Consider the following 15,733-nt stretch of genomic DNA (forward strand, 5'->3'; position numbering starts at 1 on the left):
TTGTACCGAAGAATAAGACGGACTTAAGGACAGTTTTGGAGATTAAAACAATTTGTACAGCTGCTCTAATTGCTCCTTGGTAAAAGGGACTATATCCGAGTTGGTAGAAGGCTCTTGAGTCTCTTCAGTAGTGGCTTGGTAGGCGTGACAATCACGTTTGGATTTTGGCTTCCAATTTGCTGGTTTACCATGAAGCTTCCAACGTGTCTCCTTCGTATGCCACGGTTTTTTGCAACATGGTTTCTTACGCCCATTGAGTTTTGTAACCATGAGATAAAGGGCTGAATTCTGGGAATAGTAATCAGCAGAGCCGATAGAATTTTTTTGGGCGCCAGTCATCGCCAACTTATACGACATCATCAAAAGAAAAGAGCACAAGACTCTAATATCATGAAGGATTTTTTAGAAGAGGAATAACCATTCTTGTTGGCGTGAGCTGTAAATTAGAGAGACAAATGAGAGAGATTATAGATACAAATCCCTTCAATTAAGGGTCAAAGAATCCCAGCCATAATTCTAGCCTTAAGTTTTGTAAATTACCGAAAATTGAGAGTCAAATATCTTTATTTATACTTGTAAAATTTCTAAGGAATATACAATTGAAAATATGGCAATTTTGTCATGGTATCAGAGCAAAACGATTCCTGGTACAAACATAAACCCTAGCCCCCATAGTTGCTCACCAATTACATACCTCTCAACAATGGGAGACCCGAATACCCCTTCCAAATCCGGTGATACCCTCCTTGCCAAATACTATTCTTTCTGACCTCTTTACAACCAATACAACCAAGATGGCCAAAGCCTTGTCTAAGGCTCAAACACCTACCAATTTTCTAGAACCTGCCGTCGTCCCAATCTAATTAAGTTGGATGGTTCCAACTTTGCTCTCTGGTCCCAAGTGGTGGAGATGTATATCTCCGAGAAGGACAAACTAGGCTACATTAATGGAGAATTACCCCCTCCATCTCTAACTGATATATCTTACCGGAAGTGGCGAACGGATAATGCGATCGTCAAAGGCTGGTTGATTAACTTCATGGACCCGGCTCTAATCAGCAATTTCATTCAATTTCCTACTGCTAAACAGGTATGGGATTCAGTTGCTACAACTTATTTTGATGAGGGAGATACACTGCAGGTATATGAGCTCAAGCGGCATGTCTCTCAGCTCCGACAATGTGGTGGATCCTTAGAAAAATACTATACTGACTTATAAGGATTATGGCATGAAATTGACTTCCGTCAACCGAATCCAATGGAGTGCCCAACTGATATACAAAGGTACAATAATCTGCTTCAAGAGGACCGAGTGTATGTCTTTTTGGATGGTTTGGACGATACACTCAACAACATCTGGAGTGATGTACTGCAGTTCCACCCGTTCCCTTCCGTGGAGCAAGCCTATGCCCATGTTCGGCGAGAAGTTCTCCGCTAGGTGGTGATGAATACGATGGAGCATGAAGTCCCTGCTAGAGCCGTGCTTGCCTCTCAGAGCCTCAAGCTTGGTCAAGGATCTCCTACACATGGCCGAACGGGTTCAGGTTCCTCTAAAACCTCTCGGTCTTCTTCCAATATTGTGAAATGCTCTCACTGTGGGAACTCAAAGCATACTCGTGACAATTGTTTTCAATTGCACGGGTATCCTAATTGGTGGCCCAAATTTCAAAAAAAAAAGAAAAAGGAAGCAGCACAGGTTAATGGTGGCACAGGAAAAGCTATTGTGGTAATTTGGTTACAGCTGACCCGTGTCTTTCTCTCATTCCCTCCAATGACTTGACTCATGTGACTGCCTCTCCTCCAGACTCAGGTATCTCTTGTCATGCCTTGCTTAGTCATGGTAATGAACTGGATAGTGCTACATGGCTCTTGGATTCTAGGGCCACAGACTATATGACCTTTGATCCTGCAGATTTTACCTCCCGCTCACCTCCCCGACGCACCAGTATTGCTAATGTCAATGGAATTATTCAACCTATCACAGGGGCAGGCTCAGTAACTCTATCACCTTCATTACAGTTGATAAATACTCTCCTCATTCGTTCCTTATCTCACAAACTCTTATCTGTGAGCCAAGTTACTAAAGATTTAAATTGTATGGTCCTAATGTATCCTAATTCTTGTTTTCTTTAGGATATTCCCACCAAGGAGATAATTGGGCGCGGTACTAGGAAGGGGGGACTATACTACATGGAAGACTTCAATCTGGGTCGTGCACATCAGGTGTCCTCTCAGGAGTCCAACATTCAACAAATATGGTCGTGGCATCGTCGTTTAGGTCATCCCTCATTTGGGTATTTACAACATTTATTTCCTAATTTATTCTCGAATATGGATCGGTCTACTTTTCATTGTGATGCTTGTATTTTGGCAAAAAGTCATCGTGCCAATTATCCATTACGCTTGAATAAAAGTGATACTCCATTTGCTTTAATTCACTCTGATGTATGGGGTCCCTCTCCTTTACCTACTGTCTCTGGAGTGTGTTGGTTTGTGTTGTTCATTGATGATTGCACTAGAATGACCTGGCTTTATTTGATGAAAAGTAAGGATGAAGTTTCTAGTATTTTTCAATCCTTTTCTGTTATGGTTTGGACACAATTTGCCTCCTCAATTCGAGTTCTTCGCTCAGATAGTGGTAGGGAATATGTAAATCATCAATTCACATCTTATTTTCAGAAACATGGTCTCATCCATGAGACATCATGCCCTCAAACTCCGCAGCAAAATGAGGTTGCCAAATAGAAAAATCGACACATCCTTGAAACTGCTCGGGCTCTCCTTCTGAGTGCCCATGTTCCTGCTCAACATTGGTCAGATGTTGTGACCACTGCTGTGCATCTCATCAATTGCCTTCCCTCTAAACTCTTGAAGTTTAAGACTCCTCTTCAAGTTCTGTCAAACTTTGTTTCACTACCATCTATCATAATGCTACCTCCTCAAATCTTTGGTTGCGTGGCTTATGTTGACCTTCCAAAGAATCAACGTACCAAATTGGATCCGTGTGCTCTTCAATGTTTGTTTCTAGGGTATGGTACACACCAAAAGGGATACCAGTGTTATGATCCCACTACTCGGAGGTTTCATACTACCATGGATATTACCTTCATGGAATCTGAACTCTTCCATTCTTCATCCTCCTCCACTCCCTCACTTCAGAGGGAGACACCAAATGAAGAGATGAAGTTGTTAAGTTTTGATTGGCTTGAAGACCATAATAATCAGAATGATGACTCTATGGCAACACCATACATGATCACAATATCTACACCAAATGAAGAATCACCAAATGAAGAACCCCCCTTGCCTATAGTATCCATAGACTTATCTCCTAAGAATATTCCTGAGGTAAGCCATACTATTACACCCTCCTTTACAGATAATATAGAGTCCTCTGCTGGATATATCTTACCTTTCAGGCACAACCGTGGTAAACCACCAAATAGATACTCACCAAACATAGAGGAAGGAGATCAAGGTACCCATTTGCCAACTATGTGTCCACGAAAAAGCTACTTGGACCTCTCAAGACTTTTTCCAAAGACCTATCCACATGCCAGATTCCCATTACTGTTCAAGAAGCACTAGCCGATCTTAAATGGACACATGCTATAGAAGAAGAAATGAGAGCATTGTTAAAGAATCAAACATTGATGTTGGCTCCACTACCCAAGGGGAAGAGAACCATTGGATGCAGATGGGTGTTCTCTGTGAAACACAAAGCAAATGGATCTATAGAGAGATACAAGGTGAGACTAGTTGCGAAGGGATACACCCAGACGTACGAAGTAGATTATCAAGAAACATTTTCACTTGTAGCAAAATTGAATACAGTCAGGGTTTTGCTATCTCTTGCTACTAACTTGGACTGGCCTTTACATCAATTGGATGTAAAGAATGCATTCCTTCATGGCAATCTCAAAGAGGAAGTCTACATGGATATACCTCCAAGATATACAACCTCCTCAAAAACTGAGGTTGTGTGCAAATTGCAATGGGCATTATATGGACTAAAGCAATCATCTCGAGCATGGTTTGGATGATTTAGTCTAGCAATGAAGAAATATGGGTTTCGTCAGAGTAACTCAGACCATACACTATTCTTGAAACATCAACCAGGCAAGGTAACAGCGTTAATTGTTTATATTGATGATGTGATTATTACAGGAGATGACAAGGAGGAAATTGCCAGGCTACAAGAGCAATGGCCACTGAATTTGAGATGAAAAATCTAGGAGGACTGAAATATTTTATGGAAATAGAAGTTGCTAGATCAAAACGGGGTATATTTCTTTCCCAACAGAAATATATCCTAGATCTATCATGTGAAGTTGGAATGTTGGAATGTAAGCTAGCAGACACTCCAATTATTCAGAACCATAAACTTGAAGAACACCCAAACCAAGTTCCAACGGACAAAGGCCAATACCAGAGATTGGTTGGCAAGCTTATCTATCTCTCACACACTCGCCCGGATATTGCCTATGCAGTAAGCATAGTAAGCCAATTCATGCATCAGCCTAGTAAATACCATATGGAAGCAGTAATCCGGATCTTATGATACTTAAAATCATCTCCAGGAAAGGGACTGTTGTTCTCAAAAAATAATCATCTCAGGATCAATGGCTATACAGATGCAGACTAGGCAGGAAATGCCACCAAAATAGACGATCTACCTCAGGATACTTTACATTTGTTGGAGGAAATTTGGTCACTTGGAGAATTAAGAAGCAAAAAAATGGTGGCACTATCAAGTGTCGAAGCAGAATTTCGTGGGATGTCAAAAGGGCTACACGAACTTTTATGGCTAAAAAGACTTATGTCTACTATAGGTTTTGCCCCTACCTCTGAGATGGATCTTTTTTGTGATAACAAATCCGCCATTGCTATTGCGCATAATCCCATACAACATGACCAGAACAAACATGTGGAGATTGAAAGGCACTTTATCAAGGAAAATTTAGAAGCTAAAATAATTCGGTTTCCATTCGTGAAGTCCGAAGACCAACTGGAAGACATTCTGACAAAGACAGTATCAAGCAAAGAGTTCAACAGCTCACTAGACAAGTTGCATGTTGAAGATGCGTTCACTTGAGGGGGAGTGCTGTGTGAGTTGTAAATTAGAGAGACAAATGAGAGAGATTATAGATACAAATCCCTTCAATTCAGGGTCAAAGTATCCCAACCATAATCCTAGCCTTAAGTTTTGTAAATTACCGAAAATAGAGAGTCAAATATCTATATTTATACTAGTAATATTTCTGAGGAATATACAATTGAATATATGGCAGTTTTGTCAATTCTTATTGAATTTCAAGAGACACAATTACAAGATAAATAGTAGAGGAAGGCCTCCAAATTAGGAAGGCCACAAAATCAGCAAATCAAATGACCACAAAATCAGCAATTCAAATCAGCAGATCTCTAGGCTAGAAAACAGGAAACTGAAATTACTAAAAACTGAAATAGTAATTTCAGATTTTAAAAAATATAATTTCCTAATTTATTCCCAAGAAATCCGACAGTATTTGATAGATGGAAAGAATGAGAGTGAAATACATAAAGTGAATTCCCAATGGTTACCATGTGTACCTCCAAAGCCATGGTTCTAAATCACGGTAGTGGCTAGCATAACATAACGGTAACAGGTGCAGCAAGAAGCGGAAGTAGCGGATGTTACATAATAGGAAGTGAATGTAACGGCCGTGAATTTTTTTCAAGCACACACAACCTTATGCATACTAGTATATTTGCATGTTTTAAACTTTTAACCCTTCTTAGAGAGAGTTTAGTGTATCTTGCATCCCTTAGTTCAACTAACTAAATTGTTTGGTAAGAGAAAGAAATTTACATTTGTTTTACACCACCATTGACATAAGATTGTGTCTGCATGTGTGTTTTTACTTTTCCAATATTCTTACGTGTAATAAATTAAGAAAACAAAATACATTATACACACCATCAATCTATTAGACACATACGACATATGAATAATACAAATACACAATAACCAGAAAAGAAAAAATGGTTGAAGTTGAATTACAAAACATAAATATCTAATTGCTAATATTATCAAAATAAAATATTTTCTTAACAAATTAGAATTATCATTGTTAATTAAAGCATCTTTTGTGAGTATTTTTTTTATAAAAAAAAAAAAAAACCAAATTTTGTATCATTACCATCCTCAGTATAATCTTCTTCCCCTTCTCTCCACATAGCAATCAAGAATGATTTATGAAAGGAGGGAAAAACAAAAGTGAGAAGAAAAAATAAAAGAAATTTTTTTTTCTTTGCTGTAACAGTCCTGTAGCGGCTATGTAATGGCTGTAACAGCCTTTACATAACTGTCGCAGTAGAGCCGTGATTTTTCTTCCCACTGATTTTGCAGTGTGTAACAGTATTGGGAATCCAAAAAAACACGTTACGTAACGGTCGCAATCAATATTTAAAACTATGTCCAAAGCCAATACTAGCATTCCACTCATTCTTCTACAAATGAAATTTAATTTTAATCTTCTTATTCCAAAGAGAATTAACTTCTAAGGGGAAATGTCATAACCACTTCAGCAGTCAGCACTCCCCCTAGAGTGATGTTCTTAACACCAAGTTAACCAAGACCCACCCCCCCCCCCCCCCCCCAAAACTTCAACCTTACACCTACACACCACCTCCAAATTTGAAATGATCCATCTTTCTTACCAACCCCTGACCAAAAGAAATCCCTCATTGCACAATCCAAACCCCCCCCCCCCCCCAAAAAAAAATAAAGAATATAAACCAAATATGACATCTAAGCTCAAAATTAGTGGTGCCAAACATACTATCACCCACATAAAAAACCTATAAAAGGGTGAGGACGTTTATAAAACAAAAACATCCTTGAATAATCCTTAAAATGACAAACACAAAAACTATACAAATTCAAAAGAACAATAAAGGTCTCCCTTCCCAACCACTCTAACCTCCTTATCATGATCAAGAGTTTTTCTTGTTAGGCTGAAAGTAAAGATATTACACTTGGGTAAATCAATCTTAAAAAGCTTGCTCTTAGTAACAATGAACCAAATTTCAACATATTCTTTTTCATCCCCCAACCAATCAATAAGCAAATCGATATTACACTTGGGTAAATCAATCTTTAAAAGCTTGCTCTTAGTAACAATGAACCAAATTTAAACATATTTTTTTTTCAACCCCCAACCAATCAATAAGCAAATCCCTCCTCCACCTCAGACATGCTCTCCATATCCTCCTCATCCTCAAATATATTCTTAATAAGCTAGTTCTCAGTTCTAGTAGGCTGAACTTCAACAGATGTCTCCTCCTCCCTCAATTGATTAATGAGTAAATACCTCTTCTACATTAAACTTACTCTCCATATCCTCCTTATCCTCTCAAGAAGCCAAATTAGAATCTAAGTCATTGTTAAACGTTGTATTTGGATTTATGTGAATTTAGACCCAAAAAAAAACAATATAAAACTATATTTAATTTCTTTTCCAAATCCACATAAACGAAATTGGAAGCATGAAACCCATGTGCTTAGGCACATCATAAAAATTTTGAGAATTTTCATTACTTAGAAATCAAATTGAGGAAAAAATTACTCATATGTGACCCCCAATGAGCTGCTCCCCCCATTGCCAATTGGTTTTAGGTTGGATGCCTATTGGGTTCATAGTTGTTGCTATTTGAGTAGGCTTTTCATGATGAGCTTAAGTCACATAAATGGCTCTCTAAGAAAGAGCTATCCATAAACAACAACAACCATGTAGTCCCTCAAGGTGGGAGTTATCCATAGAACAAGTTAAAATTACCTAGGTGGTCTTCTTGAGCCATGTCAAAAGTGGAGATGCTTCAAGAGAAACTTCAAAAAGGTCTACAAGAGTACAAGTAGGCCAGTCGACTAGTTAAAATTTTAATAGGACGAAGCTGCCGTCTTTTAATCAATTCTAATGGCATATGGTCAAAGGACAAGCTGTCAAGGTGGTCCATTAGGAACCAAATAACCACATGGAAAAGTGAGTATATGAACCTAATGTTATGCTCCATCTACTACCAACTTGTTTTGGGCAGGCCACGTTGCGAATTCCATTTGTAAGGGCGTCCCTACATCAAAAAACACTATAGTGGATGAGTGACTTATATATATGGTTGAGCCCATGACTTAAGTGGCTAAAGCTTTTGGTCAAAATATATCAAGCTTGCTTATACGGACTCCCCTCATGTTAACAAGTGGAATTAGAGCCGACGATTCAAGATGAACTCAAGTGTTCATGCATGTGTTCCGGCAAATATATATCCCATGGATGAGGAGCAGTGGATCGTCTCATGGATGAGGGGACTCCTATGGTTTCCAGCCTTTCCATGGTTAAGTAAGGATTCCTTGTTGGTTATGTGACACGAGTGATCAATAATAGCTTCCAGTTAAGAGGAGTAGTTGAAACTCACATGTGAAAGAGGAATTGTTGAAAACTCCACTTTGTGAGTTTGTCCCACAACAAAAAATAGTGTGGAGGATGATTGGATTATATGGCTGTAAACAAGACTTAATGACATACGCTTTTGGGTCAAATTGATGCTTACTCATACATATCAAGTCTACTCGTAAGGACTCCTTTGGTGCTAATGGGCCATTGGATCATGTTTGTTTTATGTTTCGCAACAATCATATCCCCTTTTACATGGCCAATCCTCTGATTGGCAAAACCATCCAACTTAGAAGTCAATTCCACCTTGCTTAGAGACTTGATCGCTTCATTTCAAAAGAAAGAGTCTTCGAAGAATTTACCACAATTTCTCCCAAACAAGCTAGTCCTCGCAAAAACCTTCTAGAAAGCATTATTTGTCCATTTCTTGCAACCACAGCCACATTTTTTGTTTTTAAAATTTTGAGTCAAAATGATGCTCACATGCATATCAAGTCCAATCCTAAGGACTCCCTTGGTGCTAAGTAGTATCAAAGCCGACAGATCAAGTTGGGCTCAAGGACTCATGCTTGGTTATATAAGGAGTCATTGAAAAATGGTATCATTCAAGAAGGAGTGGTTAAAACTTGCAATTGAGGCAAAAATTGTTGAGAATTCCACATGTGAATTTGTCCCATATTGCAAAATAGTGTGGAGGATGAGTAGCTTATATACATAGTTGGACCCAAGACACAATGGCTTTTGGGTCAAATTAGTGCACCCACAAATGTTCCTTAGAAGGACTCTCCTGGTGCTAACAGGCCACTGAGTCTTGTTTCTTTTTTATGTTCAGTAGCAATAACGTCTCACCGATCTACAATATCTAACTTAGAATTCAATTACACCTTCCTCGGAGACTTGGCATTCAATGTATATTCCTCAATAATCTCTCGCTCAATTTCTTTGAAAAGATAAGTTCACTCAAGCAAACAGATTTCCGTGCAGAAATCCGTCATTTGTCGCAACCACGCCCACATTCGTTTTAACAGATAAAAAGAAAATGGTGGCGGTAGGAGGAGATCAGTTGTTAATGACAGAATGGATCGCGAAAAATTTATGAGGAATTGAGCTAATTGGTATATGGATTACCTGAAGGTGTTCTAGAGGTATATAGTTGACGAGGCCGCTGCAGATGATTCTGGGCTCTGGCTCACCAACATCCACCTCTTCCACGTATAGAGATTCAGCTTCTGCATGTTTCCAAGCTTTAAGTATGCGCCCAACTCTGATGTCTAGCATGTCTACCGCGTCCTTTAATGGGTCGTTGGAGGACGAAGGTGTAGTGGAAAAGTTAGAACCATCCTTTGCCTGATCTGTAGGGGGTATTGGCGGTGCCTGAGCAATAGAAGATGAGAAGGTCAACGCCGAAGCAGAATCCACTTGGGTGCAGAAGAAGGGAAACAAAAGCACGTTCTTTCTCGCCGTTGCTGCTATTTTTATTTCATAACCGGAGAACGGCGAAGGGAAAGATGAAACGGGAGGGCGTGAAGAGAGTAGGGAAGGCGCAAGAGAAGGACAACCACCTAGGCTGCAGCTAGAACGCACAAGGACACCGCCTCTCAACACGCTAGCAACCACCATTGCTACTCAGCCGGTCTCCACCACCCGGATTTGCCGTTTTGCCCTCCTTATCGCCGCGTACCTATCAGCACCCGAAAATTTTTAATCGACATTTCCCACCATAACTGCGGAGTTTTTTCCGTATTTAATTTTATATTATTTAAAAATATTTAAGAAAGCCTCACAAATACTTTATTTCCCCATCCTAAAAAATTTTTTAAATAAAATACGTAATATCTTTTAATTTGGGAAAGCTCACCGTCTGCTGACACGTGGAGGCCTGGCTCTACTATTTCACATTTTCCTCCTTTCTTTTTCTCTGCAAATCGTAGAGAAAACTGAGGCTGAGAAGGAAAGGACCATCGTAGGGCGGACGATCCAACGAACTCAAGCCGATGATGGTTGCTTCGGATTGGAAAGTCGAATGTTGTGAGACAAAGTCGAATGTTTCCTACATTTAAACGTTGTTCTTGTTTTATTAAGATTTAGAAATTTGAGTACAAATTTGTATTAGTTTGTAGTAAAAATTAGTATTTGATACTTTAAATTTGATTGTATTGAAACCAAATTTTGTAATTTGAAGCATCATTTGAAAACCCCCAAATTAAGGTTAGGATTTTTTTTATATTTTAATTTGTTCATATTTAATTTATTTGAATAAATGATGAATATTTATGAAATTGTGTGTTTGATAGCATGGAATTATATTATATGATTTATATTTTTTATCTTTTATTTATGTTAGAATACTAAAAGGTTGTCAGATATGCATTTGCTAAATTTATTTTGTTTCCAAATTTTTAATAAGCATGTGATGTACTTAGTCTCATTGTTATGGTAAATATTAAACATTACATCTCGTTACTTCTCTATTAGGTCTACTTTTCTTGTATTAGGATATAGGAAAGAAATTATACAAGGGATCTGCCCTTCCATATGCCTATGTACCTATTTTATAAGTGTAAAACATGTGGTCATGGTTTCCATATTTATTAACATTGAATGTAAGAGGAGCATGACATAGCGAAAATTAGATCTGATTATCTTTTGATTAAGGACTCCTTGATGAGGTGTCAAATGACAACAATCAAATCTACCTTAACCAAAGAAGATTAAGGTAATAATAAGGATGATTAAATTCTCTGTTTCGCTTCCCACTTATTATCTTCAACACCAAAACCCCAAAGCTAAAGACGTCATATTTAGATTTGACAAAACAGATACAAATATATTTATCCAAACCAAATTCAACCCACTTTAACAAACTTATAATCGTCCCGATTGTTAAATTAGTCAAAGATGATTTTCCACTTTATATCTGCCCCTTAACAAGTCGAGTCGGATTTACTCTGTGATATCCGCCAGCTTAAAAGCCTATTAATTAATTAACCCATAAAAGCCCACAAGCCCCCCGGGGCCCCAAAGACCCAACCCACGCAGCCGGTCAACCCACAAGCCGACCCACTACTAGCCCACACCCCATGACCACGCCCATGCGGTCACAAGACACTGACAGGCGGACAGCTTATGCCTCACAACCTCACTCTCATAGCCCCACATGGTCACACTAACACCCCCGCCCAGAACCCAGATCGGCAGATCCTCAGCACTGCAACACGGAAGCGGCGCTGCTGCTGCACTCACAGCCTCACTCTCACAGCCGACAGCCCCACACGATCACAACCCCCCCGGTCTAGAACCCAGATCGGCAGATCCTTAGCACTACAGCACAGAAGCGGTGATGCCGCTGCGACAACCTAGCCCTACACCTACAGTCAAACACTCGCTAGCCTCGTCTCGGCCACGACCCATCGCTGGGAACCTTCAGAGTTCAGCCTTCAGCCTCGCCGGTCCTTACAGTGTAGAATCAACATTGCCAAGGAAGATGAAATCAAGAAATTACCGAAGTGCCGAATGTCGACCGACGACATCACGCCGACTGCCGAACCACAGAACAAGGTTCAACTTTCTCTCTTTTGGTGAAAATTTTCATCTCATAACCTTTTAAATCTTATACGAGAACAAGATTCGAAGATTTCCTATGTTGTTTAACAATAAGTGTTTATATTAAAAAGTATTGAATTTAATTGATATTGATAAAAAAATATTGTATTGAATAAAAATTGTTGTGTCAAAAAATATATATTAGTTTTAGGTACAATTAAAATTGGTGTTTTCAATAAAATTTAAATTTTTGATTTATAACATGATTGTACTAACTTAGAATTAGTAATAAAGTACATTTAATTTTATTTGTTCATTCCCATTTCTCTATTTTTGCATTCATTACAAGGATTAGAAAATAAATGTGTCTCAGTCAATAATGAATTCAATTGATCAAAATGATGAAATAAGTAAAGACGAAATTCAGTTGTTAGAAACGGTTAATATAGTTACTAGAAAAGTTAATACACAAACTAATCGCAAATCGTCGTATACAATTGCAATTATTATGACACAAAATAAATTATTAATAAAATAATAATAACATAATATTTGAGAATGACGAATTATCCGTCATCTACCATGAATTATCTCACTTGAATCCACCTAATTCGCTACTTAAATGAGTTGAATATGAATTATGATTTTTTCACCCGATAATCCGCCTAATCCGCCACAGATTACCTGACACAATATACTTTCCCAGGTCTAATCATATTTTATAGAGTACAACCCATCAATTGCATACTATGGGGACATGTAGTCATATCATATTAACTGTGCAAAATAGTTTATTGTTTTCTTTATAGATTTCAAAGTAATCAAAAAATTATTTTCCAATTAATCGAAGTCTAAAGTATATGATTTTATATTTTTTGTAGGTTTTTACTATTTCTCGAGGGCTGGTCTAAATGGCAGGAAGTTCAAGCAGTGTTCCGATGACTGTGTTGTTGTACATAGAGGGGAATTATCACAAGAGTAGAAGATGTTAGTTATAGTACTAAGCATGTTCGAGCAATTCGAATTGGCAAGAGGGCAAAATTAAACAAATTGTATGTGAAGATATACAGATATTTGCATATTGATCCAAACCAATATGCATTGCGGGTGACTGCAAGATACCCTTTGCGGGGTTAAATGATACATTACTCTATAAGATTATTATAATAGATGACTATGGTTTGCGTATTTTGTTGAAGGCACACAGCTCAGCGCGCAAATATTTTAACTATGTGGTTATATGTAAAAACCATTTCTCAAATATCTAATGCAAAAGTTGGTATCGCCGAGGATAGGCAGACGAATACGCTTGGGGAACAAGTGGCTAGAGTGAGAGAAGACACTCAACCAACACCTCATTATGAAAAGGATGTGTGTGGTATGGATGAGCAATATAGGAGTGCAGAGTTTGGTGGGGATGATTTGACTGCTTTAGATTTAAATGAAGGTCTAAGATCGTTGTTCCAGCCCTCGACGTATGAAATATTTGTTTATCACACGAATGAACAGTCTTGGCACGTTGAAGTTCCTGCTGGTTTGTACATCATTGCGAACATTGCATTAGATGAGGGGATGAACATTACGAACTATGTTCATTTAGAATATAAGGAAAACTATGAGTAGGAAACTATTAAAGGGTTAAATGAGTTTACCGATGATGTGAATCCACTCCCCCCACCTCGATGAAATGAATGATGACATCTACAATGCACAGTTTATGGATGAACCTCCAATGTACGCTCAAATTGATGTAAAGGTTGCAAATGTGTCATGCCCAAAGGAGCTCCTTATACAAGTAACTTGTTGGGATAAGTCGTTCGAGCTATGTAAGGGGATGATTTTCAGGTCTAAAGATCAGTTAACAACTGCGGTGCAGATTTATCACGCTTGAACGCACCATGACTTCTACTTAGTGCAATCTAACCCACAGTTATGGGTTGCTAAGTGTAAGGGGGAGTCTGAGTACATATTGAGATTGCATGCAATGTTTTGGAAGAAACACAATTTATTCGAAGTCACTCAATATGGTGGTCCACACACATGTTTGAATCAACTGCTATCGCATGACCATAACCAAATTACACCGTCCCTAATTTGTGCGGAGATAAAGAATATGATTAGGGTATATGCGTCTACATCGATCACTACATTAAAAGAATTCATACATCGTCGCTTCAACTATTCCATATCATATAAAAAGTAATGGTTGGAAAACAGAAGGCCATTGCTCAAGTCTTCGGTGATTGGGAGATCTTATATCAAACCTTACCGAAGTGTATGGAAGTGATGTGCGCATATAATCTTAGTACTATAGTAAAGTGGAAGTGGACTGCTATTTCAGAATATAAAAACTCTACAACGTAGTATCTATATTTTGGTTTGTAGCATCCATTGAGGGTTTTCGTCATTGCCCACCTGTTATATTTATAGATGGGACACACCTATATAGTAAGTATAAAGGTAAACTTCTTATTGCTACATCTCTGGATGCAAACAAGCAAATATTTCCCCTTCCATTCACCATTGTCCAAGAGGAAAATTTCAACACATGGAATTGGTTTCTATGTTTTCTTTGTTCTGTTACCAATAGGGACGACATTTTCCAGGTATCAGATAGGCATGCAGGCATCTTAGCTATTATGCAACGCAATCGACCACTTACCCACCACCGATTCTGCCTTTGGTATGTGATAAGCAACTTCAATACGAAATTTGCAAATGTCAATCTAAAGATGGCAGAGCGAGCGGGTGGAGAGCATTAGGTAAGAAAATTTGACAAGTGATTGGTGAGGATAACTGTCGAAGGTGGGGAACCTACAAAGTCATTTTTTGACCAGATCCCTACGCATATGTGGACTCAGTGCCCGACGGTAGATAAAGGTATGGGAACATAACCACTAACCTTGTCGAGTGCTTCAACGCCGTCTTGAAATGAGCTTTTAGCCTCCCAATAATGGCTCTTGTGCAACTGACATTTTATCGCGTTTCACATTAGTTCAATAGCCAATAGGAGGCTGGTCGTAAGACAATTATTGTAGAAAATGCATTTTACTCAACACATACTATTATACATGGAAAGAGGAAAGCTTAAGGTGACTAGACATCGAGTCACGACATTCAATAGGTTCACTAGTACATTTAGCATAACAACGACACAACGAGGACCCCACAAAGGAAACAATATTCAAGCTTTAAGCATCAATGGATGCTAATGCTCATGTGGGAAGTGGCAAGATTTACACTTTTCCTGCTTCCACTTGTTAGTTGTATATCCTAATATAAGGCTAAACACTGTCAGGTTTGTTGACCCATGCTGCAACATTGTCGAATACTATGTGATACACACAGCCGATTTTAACCTGATTAGGCATGAAGCTTATTGGCCAGTATCCTCATTGCCAACATTGTACGCAAATCCTACATTAGCTTGGCACAAAGGTCGTCCTAGGAGCTCATGTAATGAGATGGACGTAAGGGAAGGTAGGAGGAAGAACACGTACAGCATATGCCATGAATAAGGACATAACTGCACAAAATGTCCAAGAAGGACCCTACCTAGGGATGGAGCTGGCCCATCGCATTGAGTGATCACATCATTCGTGGATGAATTAAAATCAAAAAATTCAGCATAATACAATGGGGAAGTTTAGATACACAAGCCATGTTTTATATAACATGTTATTACCTTATATTTTTTTATTTAGTTAATGACTGTATTCAACTTTTCCATTTTGCACCATTGATCAAAGGCCGAGTGA

The 15,733-nt window shown here is 38.5% G+C and overlaps 1 protein-coding gene and 1 long non-coding RNA gene across 5 annotated transcripts in view; one reads left to right on the forward strand and one right to left on the reverse strand.

The window, feature by feature from the left end:
* LOC131160374 (uncharacterized) overlaps positions 1-10,420 on the reverse strand; it is a 38,046-nt gene extending 27,626 nt beyond the window's left edge. Inside the window, exons 1-2 of one of the 4 annotated variants that reach the window (XM_058116003.1) lie at positions 10,291-10,420; positions 9,561-10,113 (exon numbers count right to left, since the gene is read on the reverse strand). In XM_058116003.1, coding sequence (XP_057971986.1) covers positions 9,561-10,052 — 492 coding nt within the window. In that variant the 5' untranslated portion in view covers positions 10,053-10,113; positions 10,291-10,420. Of the gene's footprint in view, positions 1-9,560; positions 10,215-10,290 lie in introns of those variants that run through there. The other 3 variants (XM_058116001.1, XM_058116002.1, XM_058116000.1) reach the window with 3 other exon arrangements.
* A 1,029-nt stretch (positions 10,421-11,449) lies between these two features.
* LOC131160376 (uncharacterized) lies at positions 11,450-13,163 on the forward strand. The gene is made up of 2 exons (XR_009138017.1): positions 11,450-11,990; positions 12,857-13,163. It is a non-coding gene; the product is annotated as an uncharacterized LOC131160376 (long non-coding RNA).
* Positions 13,164-15,733: the final 2,570 nt, after the last annotated feature.

Source organism: Malania oleifera, chromosome 7, assembly GCF_029873635.1.
Source record: "Malania oleifera isolate guangnan ecotype guangnan chromosome 7, ASM2987363v1, whole genome shotgun sequence".
In the NCBI taxonomy this organism is placed as follows: domain Eukaryota; kingdom Viridiplantae; phylum Streptophyta; class Magnoliopsida; order Santalales; family Ximeniaceae; genus Malania; species Malania oleifera.